General features: G+C 45.7%; 1 protein-coding gene across 1 annotated transcript in view; it reads left to right on the top strand.

The window, feature by feature from the left end:
- Positions 1-14,871, top strand: part of DHH (desert hedgehog signaling molecule) — an 88,016-nt gene extending 73,145 nt beyond the window's left edge. The window contains exon 3 of the mRNA XM_078685759.1: positions 10,274-14,871. Within this exon, the coding sequence (XP_078541885.1) occupies positions 10,274-10,947 (674 nt within the window). The 3' untranslated portion in view covers positions 10,948-14,871. The remainder of the gene's footprint in view (positions 1-10,273) is intronic.
- Positions 14,872-24,394: the final 9,523 nt, after the last annotated feature.

The raw sequence follows: 24,394 nt of genomic DNA on the forward strand, positions 1-24,394 counted from the left end.
GTCGTCCGGGGGTGCCGCACTGGAGCAATGTCTGTTGCCTACTGGACTCAGCAATTAATGAATCAAGGCTCAATTTTGTTAATTTTAATGTTATTGACATTTATAGAGCGCACTGTTACCCGAGGGTGTGATGGCGCTATTTAATTGCGAGCCCTGATGACCGCAGTGTAGGCCGGAGGCAGCTGTCAGCAAGAGCCCACAATGACGTGGTTTTGACTTGTGGTGCACTGAGTTAGTGGAAACAGTGGCGCTCAGCGTGTGCGCAGCCAACAATGATAAGCGGTTCGGGCAGGCCGGACTGGGAGCAATGCCTTTGGCTAATGAATTCTGCCTCAATAAGGCCACATGGTGATTGCTTGTGGTGCACTGAGTTAGTGGCATCAGAAGCATTCAGCGTGTGCGCAACCAGAGATGATGCGTGGTGCGGGAGGGCCGCACTGGGAGAAATGTCTGTTGCCTACTAGACTGTGTCATCTGCAATCGCAACTCGATCTAAATTGTGAGCCCTGCTGTCCGCAATGTAGATGGAAGGCAGTAATCAGCACAGACATCAAGGAATTCTTTTTGTCACTTCCTCTTGACAAAATCCGAGGACACAGAGTACAATTCACTCTGCAATTAATAAATCAAGACTGAATTCGAATTGTGAGCCTTGCTAACCGCAGTGTAGGCGTATGGAACAAAAGATGAAATATGTATGGAATACATTGTCGAAATATGTAGGTTTTAGGGACGTTATAGTTAGTTGCCTACTGAACTCTGAAATTAATGAATGAAGACTGAAATTCAATGGTGAGCCCTGCTGACTGCAGTGTAGGCCGGAGGCAGCGGTCAACAAGGGCCCACAGGCATGTGGCATTGAGTTGAGCTGCACAGTTAGTGGCACCTGAAGCACTCAGCGTGTGCACAGCCAGAGATTATGCGTCGTCCGGGGGTGCCGCACTGGAGCAATGTCTGTTGCCTACTGGACTCAGCAATTAATGAATCAAGGCTCAATTTTGTTAATTTTAATGTTATTGACATTTATAGAGCGCACTGTTACCCGAGGGTGTGATGGCGCTATTTAATTGCGAGCCCTGATGACCGCAGTGTAGGCCGGAGGCAGCTGTTAGCAAGAGCCCACAACGACGTGGTTTTGACTTGTGGTGCACAGATTGGGTGCATTTGGTCTTCTTAACCGATTATAGTCTCTTACACAATTTGAATCAGTACTAATCTTGAATTGTGAGCCCTTCTGAACGCAGTGAAGGCTGGAGGCAGTGGTCAACAAGGGCCGACAGCCACGTGGCGTTGACTCGAAGCACTCAGGTTGTGCGCAGCCAGTGATGATGTGTGGTCCGGGCGGGGAGCACTGGTAGCAATGTCTGTTGCCTACTGGACTGCGTTATCTGCAATCATGACTCTATCTGAATTGTCAGGCCTGCTGACCACAGAGTAGGCCGGAGGCAGTGGTCAGCAAGGGTCAACATACATGTGGCGTTCACTTGAGGTGCACAGAGTTAGTGGTACCTGAGGCACTCAGTGTGTGCGCAGCCAGCGATCATGCGTGGTCCGGGCAGGCCGCACTGGTAGCAATGTCTGTTGCCTACTGGACTGCGTCATCTGCAATCGCGCCTCTACCTGAATTGTCAGCCCTGCTGTCCGCAGTGTAGGCCGAAGGCAGCCCTCAGCAAGGGCCCACAGCCATAAGGCGTTGAGTTGAGCTGCACAGTTAGTGGCACCAGAAGCATGCAGCGTGTGCACAGCCTGCGATGATGCGTGCTCCGGGCTGGCCGCACTGGTAGCAATGTCTGTTGCTTACTGGAGTGCGTCATATGCAATTGTGACTCGATCTGAATTGTGAGCCCTGCGGTCCGCAGTGTACATCGAAGGCAGTCGTCTGTACAGACATAACTCTGCAGTGCTGTGCTGCAGGGTTCCCAGGGGGCCTGTGTGGAGGAGGCTGGCGGTCATGGCGGCTGCCTCGTGACTGGGTGCGTGCCGCTGCTCTGGCAGATGCGTTGGCCTTCCCAGAAGTGAACCACGCCCAGAGCTCCAGCCTATTTATTCACACTCCTACGTTGGAGTGGCATACGTTGAACCAGCCCACTCCACTTCCACTTCCGCTTACAGGAGGGGACAACACAGCTACATGACCGAGATCTTCCCCACTGCCTGAAGTAACATGGTTGCTTCCACTGTCCACAACACTCAAGCACCAGCAGTGTATGTACACATGGAGAGGTCTGTGCTCTGCATAGTGAGGTCTGTCCAGCACATCACCATTACACTTGGCATTGTGTGCATTGTTATTGATGGGTGACTTGCCTCCTTCACACATACCTAGTTCCCACCTCTCCCAAAATCCAGCTATTGTGTTGGTGAGGGGTCATGCCGTTTTGGGAAGGTCACACTGTCCTGTTCTGCGCTGCCTCGGTGGTAGTGGGGGGTCCGAGGGGGAGGTCCTGGGGTGGTGGCGGTGGGTGTTGTGGCCTTCTTGGGTGTCAGACCCGGATGATCAGTAGCTCTATGACATGTGTTGGTATTCAGATGTTGTTCTGGTCTGGGCTCCCTTTCATACTGTAGGTAGTCATTCTGCTTTACACCAGTAAAAGGCAGATGTTAAATTCTTACTGCTAACGCGGCTTATAACCTGTTTTTGGATCGCATCACAGATTCGGCTGGTCGTTGAAAATATCGTGAAGTGGTGTTTTCTGTTTTTTTTGCACGGGAACACCTACTCTGCATACATTAGCGTTAGTTGTCGCTCTCATTCGTGGCGATGTTTTTTGCTGAAGGTATCGCTGGAAAACTGGCGATATTTGCAGTTTTAACCAGGGTGAGAATCGGATGATAATTCTTTCGCCACTTTTGCTGCACTAAAGTGCTGATAACTCGGCCATAAATCCTTGAGAATGCGCCCCATTGTTTTTTTTTGTTTTTTTTTACCGGTTTCGTGCACCCAGCCTCTTTTAAAAAAAATAGTCATCATGTTTTGGCCCTGGGGCTTTTTGTGGGATCCTTTGAGCAGGCCTAGGGGGTCAGGGTGTTTGTACGCTGCCCACTTTTCTTGTTTTTTCATCTGTTTTCTTGTGATTTGCATGTAGTTACAACAAAGTCCTAATAAACACTAGGGCTTGTTTTAGAGTCACCCTATAACCCAAAAGTGGGGACTTATCACTGAGTTATCGGCACTTTAGCACAGCAAAAAGTGGTGAAAGAATTATTTTCCCATTCTCAAGTTGGTGCACACTGCCACATTGCCCATAGGCTGACGGTACCAACACAGCGGACAATCAACATCCTTCCGTAGACAAAGCTGCTGGCTGTGCTGCACATGTTGGCCTCTGGTACCTTCCAACTAACAACTACGAGAGTTGGAGGAGTCTCACAGCCACCCCTATTAAACTTCCTCACACCCCTTGGATGCATGTCTACAAAAGCAAAGTAACGTCCCTGTATTCGCACCACCCGCTCATCCCAATTAGTAGTATTACTGCACAACCAACCACACCCGTTGCTTGACGCCTCCGTGCTCCAGATCCAAGATTGTAGTCACTGAAATGGTGGTGCGCCAGGTCATGAAGTCTAGTAGTCAACAGTAGTGGAAAAACAGTACTTTATTAGAAAAACATAAATTAACAACCCAAAAACATCAGACAATGAGTGACATTTCCAACGGGGAACATCAACTTGTGGATCGAAATAACTGTAGATCGTCCTGGAATTCCCAAAACTCTGTATTCAGAAACCTGTTGGATAAATGAAGACAATGGTCAAGCGTTAATATGGTCTCAAACGTAATATGGTACAATGTATTGCACTTGGACAAACCGAAATGCTAACAGGTATGATCAATCCTGCACAAAATGACCGTAACAGAAGTTTGTGTGGTCATAACCTTCGTAGGAAAGAAAAGGAACATTACAAACACACAAACTTCTGTTACGGTCTCATTATGCAGGATTTTATCATACTTGTAAGCATCATGGTTCGTTTCAGCTTGATACATCTGCATGATCACTTCACCCACACTGCGCAGGAACAGCTGGAGATCAAACAAGGGAACCACGCCTTAGCAGGGTTCCTGCAGGTGTTGTGGGCAATTGACTGCACACATGTACTACTTGTGCCCCCTGCCAACACTGCACACAATCACCGCAACAGAAGTCACATGCATTCCAACAATGTGCAGGCAAAACTGGACCACCGGGGCCTGTACACTAATGTCATCGCAAACTTCTCAGGCAGTGTGCATGATTCCTACATCTTTCCCAAGCATCCCAGCACTGGTCCCCAGACCAGTCCGCCGCCCAACAATGACTGCCCGACCCTGCGCATCCAGACCTCAACGCTCACCTGCTGCCACCGGCGTGTCTACAAGAGGGCCCACCACCTGCCGGAACAACCTCCTCAGCCGTTGCTGGGTTCCCCGGCACAGGCCCCCAGCGACTACTGCTGCACCGCGCCGAGGAGTCATGTCTGCACAGCCTGCTGCCTTTGGCGTACACGTGGTCCAGCCAAGCTCACAATTCAAATCGGGTCTTGATTGGCAGGATGATGTATCGAGACCTACGCATCATCACAGGTTGCACACCCGCTCAGCTCTGGTGGCACTAACTCAGTGCAGCTCAAGTCATCACCACGTGGCGGGAGGCCCGTGGCGGCCAAAATGCCTCGGCTGCCACCAACTCTGTGCACCTCAAGTCACCGCCATGTGGTAGAAGGCCAGTGTCCGGCAAAGTGCTTCGGCTGCCACTAACTCTGTGCACCTCAAGTCATCGCCACGTTGCGGGAGGCCCGTGTCGCCCAAAGTGCCTCGGCTGCCACCAACATATAAAGCACACAGATACACCCAGATAGAGAGTAGAAATGGGGTCGAGCAGGTGTGCCCAACCCTTTTCATTGGCAGGGTCACATGTCCTGTGACCCTGTGCTGCATGGGTGTGGTGTGGGTGTAAACCAGCCATGAGGGAGTGGCTGTGGCATGCTGACGACATGTAGCGTTGTAGTTCCCTCCCTGTAAGCTTAAGCGGAGTGTGCTGGCTGAAACGCGCATCCTTCACAACTTTACGAATATGGCGGTTTGAACCTGCAGACCCACCAAGCGAGGTACACGATGGGTGTGCAACTTCACATTTTTCACAACAACAAGAAATATACATATGTATATATTAATATTTAAGAAAACAGAAGACATTATATCATTTTAATAACAAACAAAAAAATTACAAAAAATATTTTTAGGATATTAAAGTTACAAAATATCATCCAAAAATTCAAAATTACTGAAAAAAACATAGGTTTAATGAACATTATAATTCGAAATTAGCATTTAAAAAACCTTTGAAATTCACTCTAAAAACCATAGGTTTCAGGCACGTTATAGTTAGAAATTAGCATTTAAAAAACCTTAGAAATTCACTGAAAAAACCATAGGTTTCAGGGACGTTATAGTTAGTTGGAAATTTCTATCGTACAAAAACATAGAAATTCCCCCGTTATAGGTAGTTTAGCTAATTATAACTCGCGCCCTCGCAATGCACTGCTGATGACGTCACATATTACATCATTCATGACATGGTCAGTGACATCACTGATGACATCACTGATGATATCTCAAATGACAACACTGATGACATCACTGATGTCATCATCCACGTGAAAATCTGATCCACCTCCTCACACTTTAATATAACGCTTGATACACCCACTGTAAAATACAAACTACTATTTTGAAACCATTGACACACCAATACCAGTTACTACATACGCACTCACTGATTCCTAGGTCTACACACACACATCCACTCATTCACCCATACAGTCACTCATACATGTAGTCACTCATTAATACAACACTATCATAAGCACTCATACACCTATACAGACACTCACACACCACCACTCATCCAGAGTTACTCACACACCTAGTCAGTCATGCAGAGAATCAATCACACTTCCATTTACTGACCTATACAGTTATACACACACCACATCACTTATTCAAACAGAAACAAATGCATACGTACTCTCTTCTACAATCAATGATACAAGTACACACTCATCCATACAGCCGCTTTCACAATCACTGACTCTTACGTATAGACATTTATATACTTCAACTTTCACATACACTGCCTTTTACATATGTAGTTACTTGGACATGTACCATTGAGACATCCATTCACTCACCAACACACCCATACACACACTCACCCACCCATACAGCTGTTTCCACATGCACTCTTGAACCCATACACACAGTGAATCAACCTCTCAAACATCTATGCGCAGACTCACACACCTTCCACCCATCCACACACATACCCAGGCATCCATATAAATACTAAGGCCACCAATCGATAACTCATATAGACACTCATGTAGCTACTGACCAACCCATGCAGCAGCTTATACAACAACAGACAGACTGATACAGACATTCACACAGTTTAGTCACTAACCCATGCATTCAATAAGACACATGTAATCACTCACTTAAACAGTCAGTCACACACCTACTAAATCCTCCATCCAGACACTTATACACCCACTCATTCTACAATGTACCTTGGCATATATATATATATATATATATAATACATATTTAAACTTTAAAGAGAAACACAGTCGCTGGATGATGTCATCAGTGATATCATTTGAGAAGTCATTAGTGATGTCATCAGTGATGTCACTGACCATGTCATGAATGATGTAATATGTAACGTCATCAGCCGTGCATTGCTGGGGCGCGAGTTATAGTTAGCTGAACTAACTATAACGGGGGAATTTCTATGGTTTTGTACGAGAGAAATAGCCAACTAACTATAATGTCCCTGAAACCTATGTTTTTTTCAGTGAATTTCTAAGGTTTTTTAGATGCTAATTTCTAACTATAACGTGTCTGAAACCTATGGTTTCAAGTCTTTTGGAACTGTCAGATGGGTTTTTAATAGGTATTTTGGAACAAGTTGGTAGGAACCGGACTTGTGGAACAGACTGGGTAGGATTGGAACAGGTGTTGTAAAACTGACAGAGAAGTTTGGATCTGGTATTTTAACTAACATGGGAGGATGGAGCGTGTGCTTCTGAAATTATCAAAGGTGGCTGGGACCGCTTTTTTTAAAACTGACAAACAAAGTTGGAAGAGGTCTCCTGGAACTGACAGAGAAGGTTGGAACAGTTCTTTAGGAACTGTCTGAGGGGCTTGTAACAGATCTTTTGCAACTGACAGAGAAGGTATAAATGGGTCTTTTGGAACTGATAGAAGAGGTTGTGGCATCATTCGGAACTGATAGAGGATTTTGAAATGTATGTTTTGGAACTGTCAAAGGAGACTTGAATGAGTCTTTTGGAACTGTCAAAGGAGGTTGGAATTGACAGAGGAGGTTGGGATGATCATTTGGAACTGTCAAAGGAGGTTGGAATTGACAGACGAGGTTGGGAAGGATCATTTGAAACTGTCAAATGAGGTTGGAATTGACAGAGGACGTTGGGATGGATCATTTGGAACTGTCAGAGGTGTTAACTGTCAAAGGAGACTTGAATGAGTCTTTTAGAACTGTCAAAGGAAGTTGGGATTGACAGAGGAGGATGGGAAGGATCATTTTGAACTGTCAGAGGACTTTGGAACCAGTTTTTGGAATGGTTCTTTTGGAACTGTCAGATGAGGTCGAAATGGTCTTTTGGAGGTGACATAGAAGACTGGAACAGATCTTTCAGAACAATCTGAAGAGGTTGGAATGAGTCTGTTGGAACTGTCAGAGGAGTTTGGGACTGTTCTTTTGGAACTGTCAGAATAGGTTGGAAAGGGTCTTGGGGAATTGTCAGAGGAGTTTGGAACTGCTCTTTTGGAACTGTCAGATGATATTGGGGAGGGTGTTTGGGAACTGTCAGAGGAGTTTGGAACTGTTCTTTTGGATACTGTCAGAAGAGATTGGGGAGGGTGTTTTGGAACTGTCAGATGAGTTTGGAACTGTTCTTTTGGGGCTGTCTGAAAGGGTTTGAATGGATATTTTGGAACTGTCAAAGGAGGTTGAACACGTTTTTGGGATCTAACAAAGGAGGTTGGAATGGTTCTCTGGGACTGTCAGATGAGGTTGGAACAGGCCTTTTGGCCTTTTGGAGGTGGCATAGAAGGTTGGAATGGGTCGTTCAGTACTGTCAGAGGAAGTTTGAACGAATCTCTTGGAACTGTCAGATGAGGTTAAAAGGTGTCGCTTGGAGCTCTCAGAGGAGGTTGGAACGGGTCTTTTGGAACTGTCAAAGGAGGTTGGCAATGACAGAGGAGGTTTGGATGGATCATTTGGAACTGTCAGAGGCATTACCTGTCAGAGGAGACTTGAATGAGTCTTTTGGAACTGTCAAAGGAGGTTGGAATTGACAGAGGGGGTTGGGAAGGATCATTTGGAACTGTCAGAAGAGTTTGGAACCAGTTTTTGGAATGGTTCTTTTGGAACTGTCAGAGGAGGTCGAATGTTCTTTTGGATGTGACATAGAAGGCTGGAACAGGTCTTTCAGAACAATCTGAAGACGTTGGAACGGGTCTTTTGGAACTGTCAGAAGAGTTTAGAACTGTTATTTTGGAACTGTCAGAATAGGTTGGAAAGGGTCTTGGGGTACTGTCAGAGGAGTCTGGAACTGTTCTTTTGGAACTGTCAGAAGGGATTGGGAAGGGTCTTTGGGAACTGTCAGAGGAGTTTGGAACTGTTCTTTTGGAGCTGTCAGAAATGGTTCGAATAAATATTTTGGAACTGTCAAAGGAGGTTGAACACGTTTTTGGGTTCTCACAAAGGTGGTTGGAATGGTTCTTCTGGGACTGTCAGATCAGGCTGGAACAGGCATTTTGGAAGTGGCATAGAAGGTTGGAATAGGTCGTTCAGAACTATCAGAGAAAGTTGGAAAGATTTCTTGGAACTGTCAGATGAGGTTAAAAGACATCATTTGGAGCTGTCAGAGGAGGTTAAAATGGGTCATTTGGACCTTTCAGGGGTGGTTAGAACTGACAGAGAAGTTGGACTTCATATTTTGGAACTAACAGAGGAGGAGGGAACTCGTGTTTTGGAAGCCTCAGAGGAGGTTTGAACAGGTATTTTGGAACAGTCAACTGAGTTTGGAACTGATAGAGTAGATGTGAATGGGTGCTCACTGGCTGTGGGTGGAAATGTCCCGATGCCCGAAACTTCATGAATGCATTGGGGTAGTACGCTGCCTGTTACAGGGACTGACATTGCCGCAGGCCATGTCCTACTTATGTTGGACTGGTGTGAATGGATTGGTTCGGTTTGAAGTTTATGTTCTATTTTTGTAGGGCTGGTGTTAATGTGCAAGTTGTGTTTGACTTGTCATAAGCCATGTCCTATCTCTGTTGGACTGTGTGAATGACCAGGTTGGGTCTGACATTAGTTTACAACGAAAGGGAGAAATCTTATATGAGAAAGGCAATCACCACTCCTTGTGAGTGGTAGGTCCAGCCACAGCTAACGCCCTTAGCTGAAGAGTAATTACAAAAAAGGCTGGGCTGTTCCTAGGAATGGGGAATGTACGAAGCTCTAAAGAGTGCAGGATATTGTAGGGCCTCGTGGAGTCCTACGATTGGGCATCCATTTTGTTGGATGTAATGCCCTCACACACCCTTTCAGGTGTCATGCTTCATCATCTGGGCTTGCTCCTCGTTCGGTCGGCGGTGCAATACCCAACGGGCGACACCTCAAAGAGGGGCTCCTTAGCGGAGATCTTTTATCCAACTGCCGTTTAGATGAAGTGCGGATGTGGAGCCAGAAGTGGGTAGATGTGCATGTGTGGGTTAAAATAAAGCAAGGAGTACCGGGAATGACTTTATTCTGGAGGTCCCCTGCTTTAGTTAAAAACAAAAACTAACCGGTACTCGCTGGAATATTATGCTTCCAATTTACGAATCACGAATTAGTGTGTGCTGTAGTTGGTCATTCTGACATTGCCACGAGTCATGTCCAACGTATGTTGAACTGGTGTGAATGTGCAGGTTGTGTTTGACATTGGAATAGGCCATGTCTTGTTCCTGTTGGATCGTTATAAATGTTCTGGTTGGATTTGGCATTGTCATGTCCCATTCCTGTTAAACTCCTGCAAATACCTTGGTTGGGATAATATTGCCATAGGCCATGCTATATTTCTGTTGGACTGGTGTGAATGTCCTCTAGGCCTCCTGCATTTATAGTTGTAGAAATACATGACTTCTTTTGTACTTGAGTTATGACGCTCAGCTCTATCCTCATAATTGTCTAAATTCTTTCTCTTTTCTGACTTCTAGATAACTCTTTGGCTATCCGAGCCGGCGGCTGCTTCCCAGGGTCCGCCACTGTGCTGCTACTGAGTGGGCAGCGTGTCAGCCTCTCTGAACTGCGTCTTGGGGACATGGTGCTCTCTGTGGACAGCATGGGGCAGGTGGTGCCCACTGAGGTCCTGCTCTTCCTGGACCGGGACTTTTATCGACAGACTTCCTTTGTTGCGGTGGAGATGGACCCTCCTGCGCAGAAATTGCTCCTCACCCCCTCGCATCTGGTCTTTGTGGCCAGGGGCATTGTTGCCAACAGCACAGCAGACTTTTCCCCAGTGTATGCCAGTCTGGTGCGGGTGGGGGACTGGGTGCAAACTTACAGCAAGGGCATTGCTCAACTCCGCCCCGCTAGGGTGATCAGGGTGTCCATGGAGGAGGATGTGGGGGTCTACGCTCCGCTGACGGCACAGGGAACTCTACTGGTGAACAATGTGCTGGCGTCTTGCTACGCAGTGATCGACAGTCACTCTTGGGCACACTGGGCATTCAGCCCCCTGAGGTTGGTCCACACACTTACATCGCTTTTGCCTTCCTGGGGACCAGGTGTAGGACGCACAAGCACTCCCAGTGTAGGGGTGCATTGGTACCCTCAGCTGCTCTACAGAGTGGCACAGGCCATTCTTGAATGGGACCGATCGCACCCCTAAGAATCCCTGGGTGAAAAGCAAAGATCCATGAGGGCAGTCTAGGGGCGGCGGAACCCAGGGTGGTCGATGCCCACCGTGCCCAGGAGCAGGCAACAAGGGCAGAGAGTTGGACAACTGTAACGCTGCCCTCCCTGCACATTCTCCTCTGCTGAGTGCCTTGTAGTGCGCAGGACAAAGCCCCAAAATATACCCCAAGGCCAGCCTGAGCACTGGGGGGCTTGCTGTAGGCTTTTGTGTTACTGACCTTTGCCCTGCGCTGGTAGGTCCCTGGACACGCTTCTACTGAGACTTGTGTGTAAAAGTCGGTAGTGCCTTGCCGGACAATCGGTCGCACCTCTGTGTGTTTTAATCAAGCTGCGCTTCTGAGACTCCACGGTTTTTTCAAAACCTCACTCCTTTAGTTTTTTAAGGAAATAATAAGTGCCCGTCCTTGGGACAGAGTTGGACCTGAGTTGTTCCATCCAAATGTGGAAGATGCTACCAGTGCCCTGCCTGGCCAGTGAGGGGAGCCCTTACATACTACGCCCTCTGGTGATCAGGTGTAGCGAGTGCCACCGTAGAGTCTCTACATTGTTCTGCATGTACGCTTTGCACCCCAGACTTTGAGACACAACTAGTCTTGGTGCATTTGACCCTTAGCTTAGGCCCTTCGATTCTACTGGACTTTGACTCAGGGAATGGCAGTCTGGGGGCCATGTCCCCTGATGGGGCTACCCTTTTAAGCGAGTAAGACTCCCAGAGCTTCCTAACCCGATCAGCTCTGACTTGGAGACTCTGTTAGTCTTAGAGATGCTGCTTCCTTGTCTAAATGGCGATGACTCTCAGATCCTCTCTAGTTTGTGGACCTCTGACTCATGTATCCCCCCACTATGAGAGAGTCTGGCTTAGACACCAACCTAGGGAGAGGGATCCAGCTCCAGAACTTCTCAGCAGTCCAAGAAACCCACAAGACGTCCTAGGGGTGCAGCTGCTACTTCCCTAAATACTTGTTCTGTCCCTCCAGCTTCTTATGGAGTGAAAATGTAGGGATGTAAAGAAGGGCAAAGAGAGAGACGTATCAATAAAGAGAGTCCCACAGAGACATCATCCAAAGGCAGCAAAAGACAGGAGCAGGAATGAACCCCTGAGTGCCCCGGAAATACCCACAGATTCTCAATCCTGGAAGTTCCCAATGGAAGAAAGACATTTATTAAGGCTCTGCGTGAAAGAGACAGATAGACAATCATAGAGGCATGAGAGAGGGGTTAAAATAGATCAAAAGGCAAGTGTGGCTGCTTCATTGTGCAACCAGGCCACACATCCCTATGCTCTGAATGACCACCAACCGCTTCCCATGCTAAACCACCACAAAGCAGAGACGCTCTACTTCTACCAAGTCTCCGGAGACCACACCCTTTGTTCCTCTAATTAACAGGAGATCCTTGGGTTGAATGACAACGAAGTAAATGCAAAGCTGCAGACTTTTAACACTGGTCAGTGGTAGATCTTACAATTAATGGCTAGAACTGAAACACACACAAACAAACCATAGGTAATGCAATTTAAAAACTGCACAATTGCAGGCAAACCCAGGGCTATCTTTTATTACCTTGGTTACATAAATAAAACTGGGACTTAGTTACAATCTAGCTAGAAGGGTCTTATGGAATACCAAGACAACTGTCAGAGAAAAGGGGCAGATTTGTCTTTCAAGTTGAAGTGAAGTTGTAGGAAGCACTTTGAAGAACCAGGCACTGAAGGTCCCACCATGTAGCTTGATGCGTCCGTCTCAGTCAAAGCAATACATAGGTGATCTCTGAGGTGGTTCTGTTGCCACTGATCGATAACTCATTACTCAATGGGGATGGGGTGGCTGGGGGCTCTTCTCCGAGCCCCCATCACCACCACCCCCTTGTGATTCAAATCTGGATTCCCCCAGATTCCTCTCGTCATTGGCTGAACCATTGCCAGGACTCGGGTGCGGATTTCTGCCTCTAGGCAGAATCATTGCACAGGGGTTAATTGCCATCTCTATCATTTTGGCCTTTGTAGAACAGCTTCTGGATGCCCGGCAGGTAGACTTGACTCCAAAGAAGAACAGGAGAGCAAATGAGTGAAACAGCCTTGCAATCAATCAACCAGCCAAAGATTTTAATCTTTCAGCTAAAAGCAATATCATCTATAAACAATATTATAATTTCAAACATGCAAAATTCCAATAAAAATACCCAAGCTTAAAAAATATCCAATGCTCATTAGAACCAGTAAAGAATAGAATTAACAATACAGACCATTAGCCAACAGGGGCAAGAGATTGGAAACGCATTGTTAGTTACTGGTTCACAGATCAAAGTCCTAGTAATCATTTCTTATGGAATTGTTAATTAGGACATTTAAAAAGAGGCCTGGGAATCTCAATGTTGGCTGTGGTCGTAACAAAGATGTTCGGCATATCAGTTCCACAGCGGAGCACCACTGTTTCATTAATGGTGTTTAGTCTATCGTTCCTTATCAGGGGACCAACATTTGCTTCTGCAGGACAACAGATTTAGAACAAAAGAAGAAGAAATGAACCATTGTTTTTGGGCCTCTCAATTACCAATTACATAAACCACTATGTATTTTATGGGAAGACCAAGCTGCAGTAGAAGATAATAGAGGCAATGGTCTGAATTTTAAGTAGACTATGTAGCTATTCGCAAAATTGCATCACGGTAGGGTACAATGCTTATTTCAGTTCTTAGATCCAGATACATTTTCAGCAACAAACAGTAGCAATTGTAGGTTGTCATCTGCCAATAGTTAGTGTTTTTCACTGCAATACCTGTTGTACTTAACATGTTAGGGTTATTCCATAGTTTTCCTCAAATAATCCAACGTGGTAACTTCATGGAGAGCTTATGAATGAACTTCAGCAAGGGGATTTAGCCGAATCCTTGCCCATAATATCCTTGCTAACCTACATCACTGCCTTTACTGGTTTGACCGGGACTTCAGTGGTGTGTCTGGTCCGGAAGCAGCATTTTCCTCCAGAAATAGATTTAGATGTTCTGTAACTCAGGCATCCTTGCATAGCCCCAGATTTCTGGACTGTATAACGATGCTGCAATTGCCTTTATCTTGTAAACTTCTATGATAGCTTTATTGGGTCCCCTTTTATATTCCTCTTAGAGGGTTTGGTTTTGCTCGTGCTGATTGTCAACTTTTTTTACTCAGAATATGAGCACAAACTCTTGATAGCTTGATGCATAACTAGCTAACTCGGTCAGGGTAAAACGAACTCCGTCGTCCACATATAAACACAGAGCTCAGATCAGTCTATCCTGCCATGCAGATTGAAAGCACCGTCACTGCCACCGTGAGCTGCATGTTCCGGCCAGGCAAGCTTGCCTTTAATTAGACCACGCCTCCTGCCCCCGACCAATCAGTGTTTTAGGACAATGGCTCCGAGAGAGACAAAGAGCAGCAGCGACAGAGAAACAAAGAGACAGGAGGCGGTGCTGGACCGGATGGAGACTGGAGCAGAGACGAGACTCGGGCCAGATGTAGGTATCCAAATACCGGTCGGTAGGCCGTTACCGACCGGTATTTGGATACTGAGATGTAGGGCCACCCAAAATACAGATTCGATAATTTTACAGAATCGGTAATTTTACAGATTCGGTAAAATTACAGATTCTGTAAAATTACCGAATCTGTATTATGAGATGTAGGTAGCACTGTAATCAGTGCTACAGGGCTTTAAGAATGTGTTATTTACCACCAACTAGAAGTTGGTGGTAAATAATGAAAAGCCTTGAAAAAGCATTTTTTTTGCTTTTCAAACGCTGCCATGTTGCAGACATACATACCCTTAGGGCATGTATGTCTGCAACATGTGCACCCATACACGATTGAGGGGTGCAACAGGGTGTCAAAGTGACACCCTGCCACCCTTCAATGTTTCCCCCAATTACCGTATCGGTATTTACCGATTCGGTAATTGACATTCATTCCTATGGGGCTCCAGGCCCATAGGAATGAATGGCAATTACCGAATCGGTAAATACCGATTCGGTAATTACCGAATCTTACCGATTCGGTAATTTAAAAAGAGAAATTACCTACATCCCATTTACCTACTCTTAAATACCGAATCGGTATGATTCGGTATTTAAGAGTAGGTAAATAGAGATTACCTACATCTGGCCCTAAACGACCTATGTGATTGAGACTTAACAGGAGAAGAAGAGACAGTCAAATTATGAGTACCCGAGGCAGACTGGGAGGGACACACCGACGTACTCTGAGAGAAAGAGACCGCTGGTCGAGAGAGGCAGAGGCGGTCGTAGTATGAGGGCTGAGACAGACGAAGTTAAGGAGGGGGCCGAGGCATACAAGTTGGGGCTGGAAGTAACAACAATCAGCAGGTCAGGGAGTTCTAGTGACAGCACGAGGGCAGAGACGGTTTAGAAGAGGCACGCCATCCGAGACATTTTAAGGCATGGGCATTATAGAGCCAGTTCTGTTCTGCAGAGGGTCTTGTCCTGATGACCTTGAATCATTCTTAAACAGATTGTTTTAAATACCGTTTTCCTTTATTTATTGTTACTTTGGGTGATGTTTTAGAAACTATTACATACATTTTGCCGAGAAATATTCTTTATGATTCATGCAACATCCATAAAAAATGTCTTTTAGATTAAAACAGAAACCTGATAAATGGGAGGGGGTCACAGACATTATTGCAGTAATGTTAGTGAGTTGCTGCTGTGTTACAATATTGAAAACACACATCACTATCTCTGAATATTAGATGTAAACACATTTAGAATTCGGAATGTGCGTATGCACTGTCAGTGACTGCCAAAGAGGGCATGAAAGAGTTGGAACTGGATCATCAATTCAAAGCTGTGTCAATCAGGGGCCTCCAAAGTATGTTTGGCCCGGGCATCCAAAATCCTTAAAATGTCCCTGTCACCAATTAAGATGGGCATAGACAGATGCAGGCGGGCTTCAATTTGCGGGGGAACAATTGAGGGGCTCAAAGTCACTTAGGGGGGCATAGAGAGAGCTCAGGAAAGTTTGAGACCAACAAAGACATGTAGAGACAGTGAAAGACAAGTAAGGATAGGCATATCAAGAGAGACAGACAAATCCGGTTGGGTGGAGGCAGATCTAATGTGCCAGAGACCAGTCAGTAGGGTTATTTCACTCAAATCATTTGTTAAAGATTTTTGAAATATTTCATTTGGAAATGTCTCATTTACAATGGCAACAGCAAATTGCTAATGGCTGAGGAAAAATTTACAGGTAAAAAACATGATCTTTCCATTGTCCGAGAAGGGCATTGAGAACAGAAAAACGTAGTTTATGTTAGTCGAGTCTAACCAGTCAGATAGAAAAGCTATGTTTCTATTGGTTTATAGAGTTTTCAAGATTCAAAAACAGTATTACCTCCTCGTCCTTCCCACCTCGCAGTCATTACTTATTAAATGTCTACAGTACTCACTAAAGGCACCCCAATGCTCAGAAAGAGAAACTTTAAAATCGACACCCGTGTACTTCAACAGAGGCCACTGCTCTGAAAGTCCTATGAACATTTAAAGATAGAATGCAAACCACTGTGGTGCCAGGGTGGCTAGTCTTATGCAGGACTGCTCGTAGGCTACAAGGGATGCCTCTGTTTCCTGCTAGGGTCACTTGGGTGGAAGAATATGAGCCTCAGCACTGTCCCCTCAGGGATAGATCCCCATTGCCTGAGCACCGCCTGTAGGTTCAGTCTGATTGATTTCAATGGGGCTCGACTGCGAGAACCTCAGGTGACTCCATCTTGGAATGAAACAAGTTGGGCCATTACCCAGAAAGCTTGTGCTGCGTAAATTGGGAGTTTGGCAGATGCTAAGCATCTGGGGCATGTAGGTGTCCAGTTTCGAAGAAGTATGGGTGGAAGAGGTACCATTTTATATTAAACGGCGCAAAGAGCAGCATAGTACTTCACACACTTAAGTAGCAATAATGCTTGGACAGTGTGTATAAATACAGCACAAAGCGATAAACTTCTTCTCTTGTGGAAGCATTAAAGGCATCTGGGAACCATTGCACATGAATTACCTGCTCCTCGCCACATGTACTTGATATTTTAGACGCAGACTGAAGAGATGCTGGGAAACACTCTTGTGGAAGTTCTTTGGGCTAAGCAGCTCTTTTAGGTTTTCAGAAATTGAACTTCAAACTCCCTCTTCCGAGAAGGACTCACGACAGAAAGGAAGATGTCCTTGGAATCATTCTGAAGTCACTGAGTGACTACATCCTCCATAGTCTGAATACCACAGAGGACGAGATGGCATTTGAATTGCCAGGGAATGGGTTGGGGGTGGGAGGTTCACAGGCAATAGTGTAAAGTCATTGATCTGTCAGGCTCACTGGAACTCCTGTCATTAGGAAGATCTAATTTCGACAGCCCTGTGGGTCGTTTGCTTTCATGTTCCCCAAGTGCAGGGCTATGAAGCATCTTTTAGTGAAGGGAAATGCATCAATTTCCCAGTTTCTGCTCAGAACATAATCCATTAGTAATATGGACTCCCTTCAATCGGCATGTGTTGCTGTCATGCATGTCAGCCGAGTGGTCAACTTTTCTGGCCATGGAAGAAGCTGCTCCGAATGACCGAGGCTGTACTCAAGAGCTCTGCTGTTAGATCACAACTATTCAGCATATTTCTTCGTGGTAGACTTTCAGAGCCTTGCCTCGGGCCTTCAGGCGAGGAAGGACTATGCTGATCTCTTTAGCAAAACGGAGGATCCGGTGCAGTCTTTGTCTGATGCTTTGTTTGGTGTTCTCGGGCAGTGTCAAAGCCAGCTGATGTTTCTGCAGCTGCAGATGTGATCTAGAATCTTTCATGTGGAGGAGATGCAAACAGCAGCAGTTAGGATGTTCCCCTTTCTTGGCGAGGTTGTGTGGCCCCAACTGCAGGACACAATTTGTTTACGGAGAGGAAACGTGCCCTTTTTACTAAGCTACCCAAATCGTATTCTTATTTTCATAGGTCGTGTAGCACAGGCATTGCTCTCGTATTTCCCTACTATATGAAGGGTGTTCAGAAGACACCAGTTCGGGAAGGCCCTTCTAAACCCTCCTCTGGGTCCCACATGCCTTATGACACAGCCAGAGTTTGTGACTATGTATATGATACATTTGGTTTGCCAGGGGTTGGGGATTGGTAGAAATCCTTTGCTGCCACACTGGGAACAGCTTGATGTCTTTGAGATCTTTCATTGGTCTTTGGATTTATGCCAAAGAGAGCCCTTTAGGGACTGTGGGGTATACAGGATCAAGAAGAATGGGCCAGGATTCCTGAGGAGGAACACAGCAAGCAGGTCTACTCAACTAGTTCACAATCTACATTAAGGTAACACTAGGCAGCTGCCTTATGGAGCCACCACAAAAGTGTATCTCATATCAACTAAAGGCCTCAAACATGCCCCTGCTTCTAGTGAAGGGGGAGAAAACCGTATTTTTTTAGATGTTTAAACTATTCTTGCACTGAAGTTGCCACTCTAGGATCCTCTTTGACCAGACGGCCTTGGTGGATTCAGTTTGTTAATGTTTATGAAGGGAGACCCATTCTAGGAGGGTCATATGTGAGGTGCAGATGGCAGAAGTGTCAGTGGCTTCTTGTCAGATATCTGCAGAGCAGCAACTTGGTCGCGGTCTTCTACTTTTGTCATTCATTATCGTTTGGAGGTGAAGAACAGAAGGAAAGTCATATGGAAACTGGGGCAAGAGACCTGTCTGCTGTCACGGGCTTGGGTGGTGATTAATTAATGCTCACTTACTGCCCTTAACGTGAGTGATGCGTGAAAAACACAGCACTGCCTTGAGAAAGGCCAAGGAATAGCACAAAAAGCTGATCACCGCAGCTGTTTGTAGGATTTTGTATTATGGAAAAGCCAGCATAAACGTTCGGTAAGTTTGGGCCGTTGTGTTCAGAGATTGAAAGTCAGATTCTGATTGGCTGGCCGACAGTAAACTCTGGACGTTAACCAATCAGTGTGCAGCATTGCTAGACTATCCAATGTCTGTTCAACTGAAGAACTTCAAGCTAAGGCCCACCATGAAGGGATTGTCCAGCCAAGCACCTGAGGTACCAGGGGGGGTGCTGTCGAGGAAGGCCTCTGGCCTTTTGTTATTGGTGTGGGGTGTCATGCGTTTGGAGTGCCAAATGGCTCTGTCACAGTGAGAGTATAAATGCTCCAAAGGACACTTCGAAAACGGCCCAGTCATAAAATAGAATGTTTAACTGCTGTGCTAGGAGGGTTATTTACAGACCTTGATCATGCCATCTCTTAAAATACACCCAAAAATTAGCCACAATTCACACTTTACCGTCTCGACTCCAGGGCAAGAGGAATGAGAATCCGTTGTAGCCTCTCTGGATGGAAGGATTCGTCAAGCCTAGATGACGTGTCTGAAAAACAATCTAGGCTGCCAGATCTGCATACGGTCTGCGTTTACAACATTTGCTTTTCATTTTATGGCGCATTCTCTGGTCCCGAATTGTATTTGTTTGATTACGAGGTACAATGCTGCGGTGGCCGTCTGATGCCTTAACCTCCAGCTACCCTGGGTTTTAGCCTCCGGCTCTAAGGCTGTCTGGGAGACGGGCAGGGTGGCTTCTAGCTAAGCCAACAGCGCGTGTCTACCTTCCTTACCCCAAAGATGCCAATCGCGCTGAGCTGCAATGGTTTTGGAATCCTCGTGGGGTCAAAATACTGCGAATCCACTTTTTATTTGTTCGGATCCAGTCACAGCATTAATAGCCACCCTATCTGGTTTCTCATAAAATTCCTAATGATCTAATATTTCTGTTTCCTGTGTTGTCTCATAAACCCAAGCAAGGTGTTATGCAACAGGCATGCACATCCTTATCGACATCACAGCCATGGTACCTCTTCCTGATGCAGTATGGATGGTTAGTGAGCTATGCAGCAATAAACAGGCTAAGCAAGCTGTGACACAATGAAAAAGCTGCACAAATATCTGCGTAGTGCACATGAAATGCACCTGCGACACAACAAACACGCTAATTAGTACTCAGCCACGACCCAAGCTGCAGCACAGTCATCAACATACTCTTATGCTGGGGGCCTGCTGTACTTCCTTGGAACAGCCGGGATGTGAAGCAGGCAGTAGGCATGCTGAAAGTCTTAATGTAGTGGTCATGCATCAACTTCACTAAAAAAGGTATCTACAACATGGCGGATAAGCTAACCAAGCCCGGGCACAGTGGGCATACAAAGCCTTCTTGTGGCTTTTGATGTTATTAATCAGTTATAAAACAGTGAACCCTGGCAGTTGGCAGGGTTAGACTGGCCTAGAAGAAAATGTGAGATTTCCCAATGCCTACAGGGCCTCAGAAAGGACTGACGCACGGAGGAGTGTTTGTCACCAGACTAAGTCTGCTCACTGCCACTTTCGGCCTTGACTCTGACCTAGCCAAACAGGCTTTTTAGAGGCACCAGCATGCTAGAAAGGTTGGCTTTCCTGCCTAGGTCTAGATCCAAAGTGGTACAAAAGGGGGTGGTGATGGATGGAGCATCTGAACTAATCAAACACTCACACCCAGTCAACAGATCTGGGTTTAATCCATCACCGTTCTTTAGCCAACTCTGCCACCCCAGTTAAGACATGGCCATATGCAAATCAGTCTGACCCTGTGCCTCATGGGAACAGTCCAGCCCGAACTGCCAATCCATGCCTTCCCTGGACCGGAAACAAGCTTCCGAGGACCGGTTTCTGGCGTTTCAGCCGTCTTCAGCCAGGCTTGCTTGAATCCAGTGGCAAAGTGAGCAAGGGACTCACGTCTGAGCATACCCTGCCAACTTATGGCGAACAAAGTGGTACAAAAGGGGGTGGTGATGGACGGAGCATCTGAACTAATCAAACACTCACTGACGCTCGGAGGAGTGTATGTCACCAGACTAAGTCTGCTCACTGCCACTTTCAGCCTTGACTCTGACCTAGCCAAACAGGCCTTTTAGAGGCACCAGCATGCTAGAAAGGTTGGCTTTCTTGCCTAGGTCTAGCTCCAGGCAACTTTAACTGTTTTAATCCTCAGTCGTCAATTCTTCAAAAAGTACAGACCCAGAGTAGGCACTGCATCATTCTATCCAGCCAGTGGTATGCATGTGTTTTTCATGGTTTGCAACTGCTTGGATGGGCTGTTCTTGAAGGCCTTGGCATTTCGTGGATGGTTACATTGTCCCATTTGTGTTCTATTTAGGTTGTGGTGGTGAAGCACAAGTAGTCATTTTGTTACACAGGAGCCAAAGTGTTTTTTTAATGTTTTACTTTGCTGGCACAACAACATTTAAATTGCTGGATTTTGTTTTGGTAATGCTTATGGTTTGAATGCCCTAGCCTATTATAAAGATGCAGTATTTTTCACTAATCATTTTTGCACATTCGCTTGTTCTACATTACTGTCAGTAACATGGGTTTACTGCTTTTTGTCGAAAAAAGAAAAGGTGTGCCTCCCCACAGGCTTTCTTAAAGATGCAACGGAAATCCTGGCCCTTAGTCAAAAGTATATTTTATGCAATATTTTGGTGTGTTTACCTTTTAAGTTCACCAGTTACAGTGCAAAGTTAATCTTCTGACTCGTTTTCCTGACACTCAACTGCTAAACCGCATTGTACAGCTTCACACTGCTGACCAGCAAGTGGGCGCAACTCCCAGTGTCCATTTTGTTTTTGTCAAATATGTTGCCTCATCATGGGATTTTCTTTCAGGGATAGTTCTGGGCAATGCACACAGTCACCCAGCTATTACCAAAACACACTCATAACAAAAAGCCAGACCTTTAGGCTTTGCCAATGCTTATTAGGACCTTCCTTCACTGGTTGTCTAGAAAATCTCCATGCCCACTGCTTCACAGCAGGCTTTGTGTTTTGGAAAAGTGCTCATACAATCAGACGTTGTGTTAACTGGACCATGTTTTTTGGGGGAAATACGGTGAAATATAGTGCAGGATTGTTAGGGGATTATCAGAAATGCTAAGCTGCACATGCATGCAAAGCTCATTTGTAAGATTTAAAGTCTGACCGGCTGCTCGGAAAGAATATATTTTTTAGATATAAGCTGCGAGGTGCAAATCTTTCCTGTTCTAACCCCTTCCTCCCCAGACAAAATTATGTAGAGTTTATTTTTCTATTTTTAAATTGAAATAAATTCCTTGGGTGAGCTTTGTTTGGATTTTTAAATGTTGTTTTTTTTTTGTGAGATTTGCCTGCTCTGTATTGTAACAATGGCTATTACCTAAAAGCACTTCGTATTTTAATAAACAGCATTGCACAGTGATTGAGTGTTGGTTGAATCACACATTCACATGGAAGAGAGTTATTACAGAACAGCCCAACACATCTCTGGATGTTACCCCATGTCACGAAACTTACGAACACTGCACCATACCAACTGATTCCATTAAAAAAACAAAAAACACATATTCGCCACACTGATTTCTGAAAAGCATTGAAGGGCCTGATCTTTTTACACTTTGATGGGCTCAATGGGAAACATCATTAACAACGAAGGCAGTACTACGCGTAACGTTTACAACGAGGCACTTACCACGTAAACGTCTTTCCAACGCGTATGCCTTCAACGATCGTATTTACCACGAAAAAAAAAACCGAAGGATTAAAAAGGGGGGTTGGGGGGGGTCTCCCCCCCCATAAAAAAACGATCCCGCCGTGCCGAAAAAAACAGTGTCATAAGAGAGGAAGCGGAATAAACTTCCGTTTCCTCTTTATGACGTAAGAACGACGTGGCAAAGAAGATGAGGGGAAAACGAATTCCGTGGTAACGCATGCGTGGAAAAGGCATGCGTTGCAACGGAATTCGTGGTAACAACATATAACCGGCTCAATACCCTGATCTCAGGTCTCTAGAAGTCTATTCTGGCTCCATTAAAGCCAGTCTCCAAGCAGCAGCTCACCTCAGCAAGGGTGCAAATAAATCAAACTCATGTAACTCGATTGCAGATGGATCTCCATTGGCTGGCCCTTGAAGCCAGAAGTACTTAAAATGGACTATATCACCATGAAGGACGACACCTACACACATACCTTTAACCCGTTGGCTGCGCTGCCGATTTTGCGGAAGTGCGGCACTTCCGCAAAACGGGCAGGGCCGCGTCGGCCATTGGCCGACGGCAGCATCAGCGAGGTAGTGCTGCCGTCGGCCAATGGCTGACGGCAGCATGGATGGGGTTAATAAATAAAACATAAACAGTGCCTCATCCACTGTAGATTTTCTGGTAGATCCAGAAAAGTCTTAGAGAAAATCAAAATAGAACTTCTTTCCATAGTGAATGGTAATCCTGAAAAATTGGCTCTGACCCGGGGCTCCTGGAAGTAGGTTGAACGCTCTTGAGCTATGATGATCAAGTCATCCCTTCACCACAAATTCTTGTCCCTCTGCCTCCAGAGAACCCACCTTTCCGCTTGTCGAGTTGACCCCCCCCCATTCACGTGTTTTCTATTTAAGACTTTTCTGCAATCATACCTTTCATGCCAGAACGATACAGGCTATTTCATGCAAGAATTATATAAAATATAAAACAAGTGCTCGACCTATCGGACAAACAAAACAAGTGACGAGATAGTGAGGAGATCAAAGAAAAAAGAGCATATAATTTGAACTCTTAGTGATTTCTGTGCAATTTCTGTAAACTCTGCATACTTTCATGCAAGAAATAGTGCATCGTGCAGCAAGACCAGCTGTTTGCCTGGTCTGGACTGGGGCTCATGGTAGGCCAATGTGATTTCAGCAGGCCTCTGTTTTGAGAAGCATGGAAGTAGGGGTGTGTGAAATTTGTGCAGTAACTGTTTCTGTAATACCATTACATTTTGGAAAAACGACATGAAATGCAAATCTAGTATTTTGCGCTATTTTCAGTTCAAAGGGCGTCCTCTCATCCAAAATTAACGCAACAACGCATTACTCAATGAAAAAAAGCACAAAAATCACACAAGTGCCACGAACATGAGATGCCTGCCTTCTGTTGTAGTTTTTCCAGTTCTCCCCTAATAGTTATTTTTATCCCATCGACTCCCATTTAGTGGCATAATGTTGTGATTTTGCTGCATTTTGGGTAAAAAGTCTAACGCGAATTGATGGAAAATGCGCGAATTACACCAGCATAATGACATTTCGCCCGGGCCTAGACATAAGCGCATGCAGCCTCTCTAAAGGGCCCAACAGGCCCAACTGCTTCCGGGGTAAACCAGTCCCTCCATGTCAGGGCACATTGTTTCCAGTCCCGAGCTTTTTGTTCACAAATGATTTCATTATCTTGCTTTGCTACAGGAAGATCAACTAGATTACGTCACCTAATAACAGTGATTTGTGAAAGGGAGACAGGGCTCCGGCCACTGTCCCTGAACCTCTCGTGCGTCCTATGTTGTCATTCGCCAATATCTCTCACAC

The sequence above is a fragment of the Lissotriton helveticus genome, chromosome 1_1 (genome assembly GCF_964261635.1).
Source record: "Lissotriton helveticus chromosome 1_1, aLisHel1.1, whole genome shotgun sequence".
NCBI classification, from domain to species: Eukaryota; Metazoa; Chordata; class Amphibia; order Caudata; family Salamandridae; genus Lissotriton; species Lissotriton helveticus.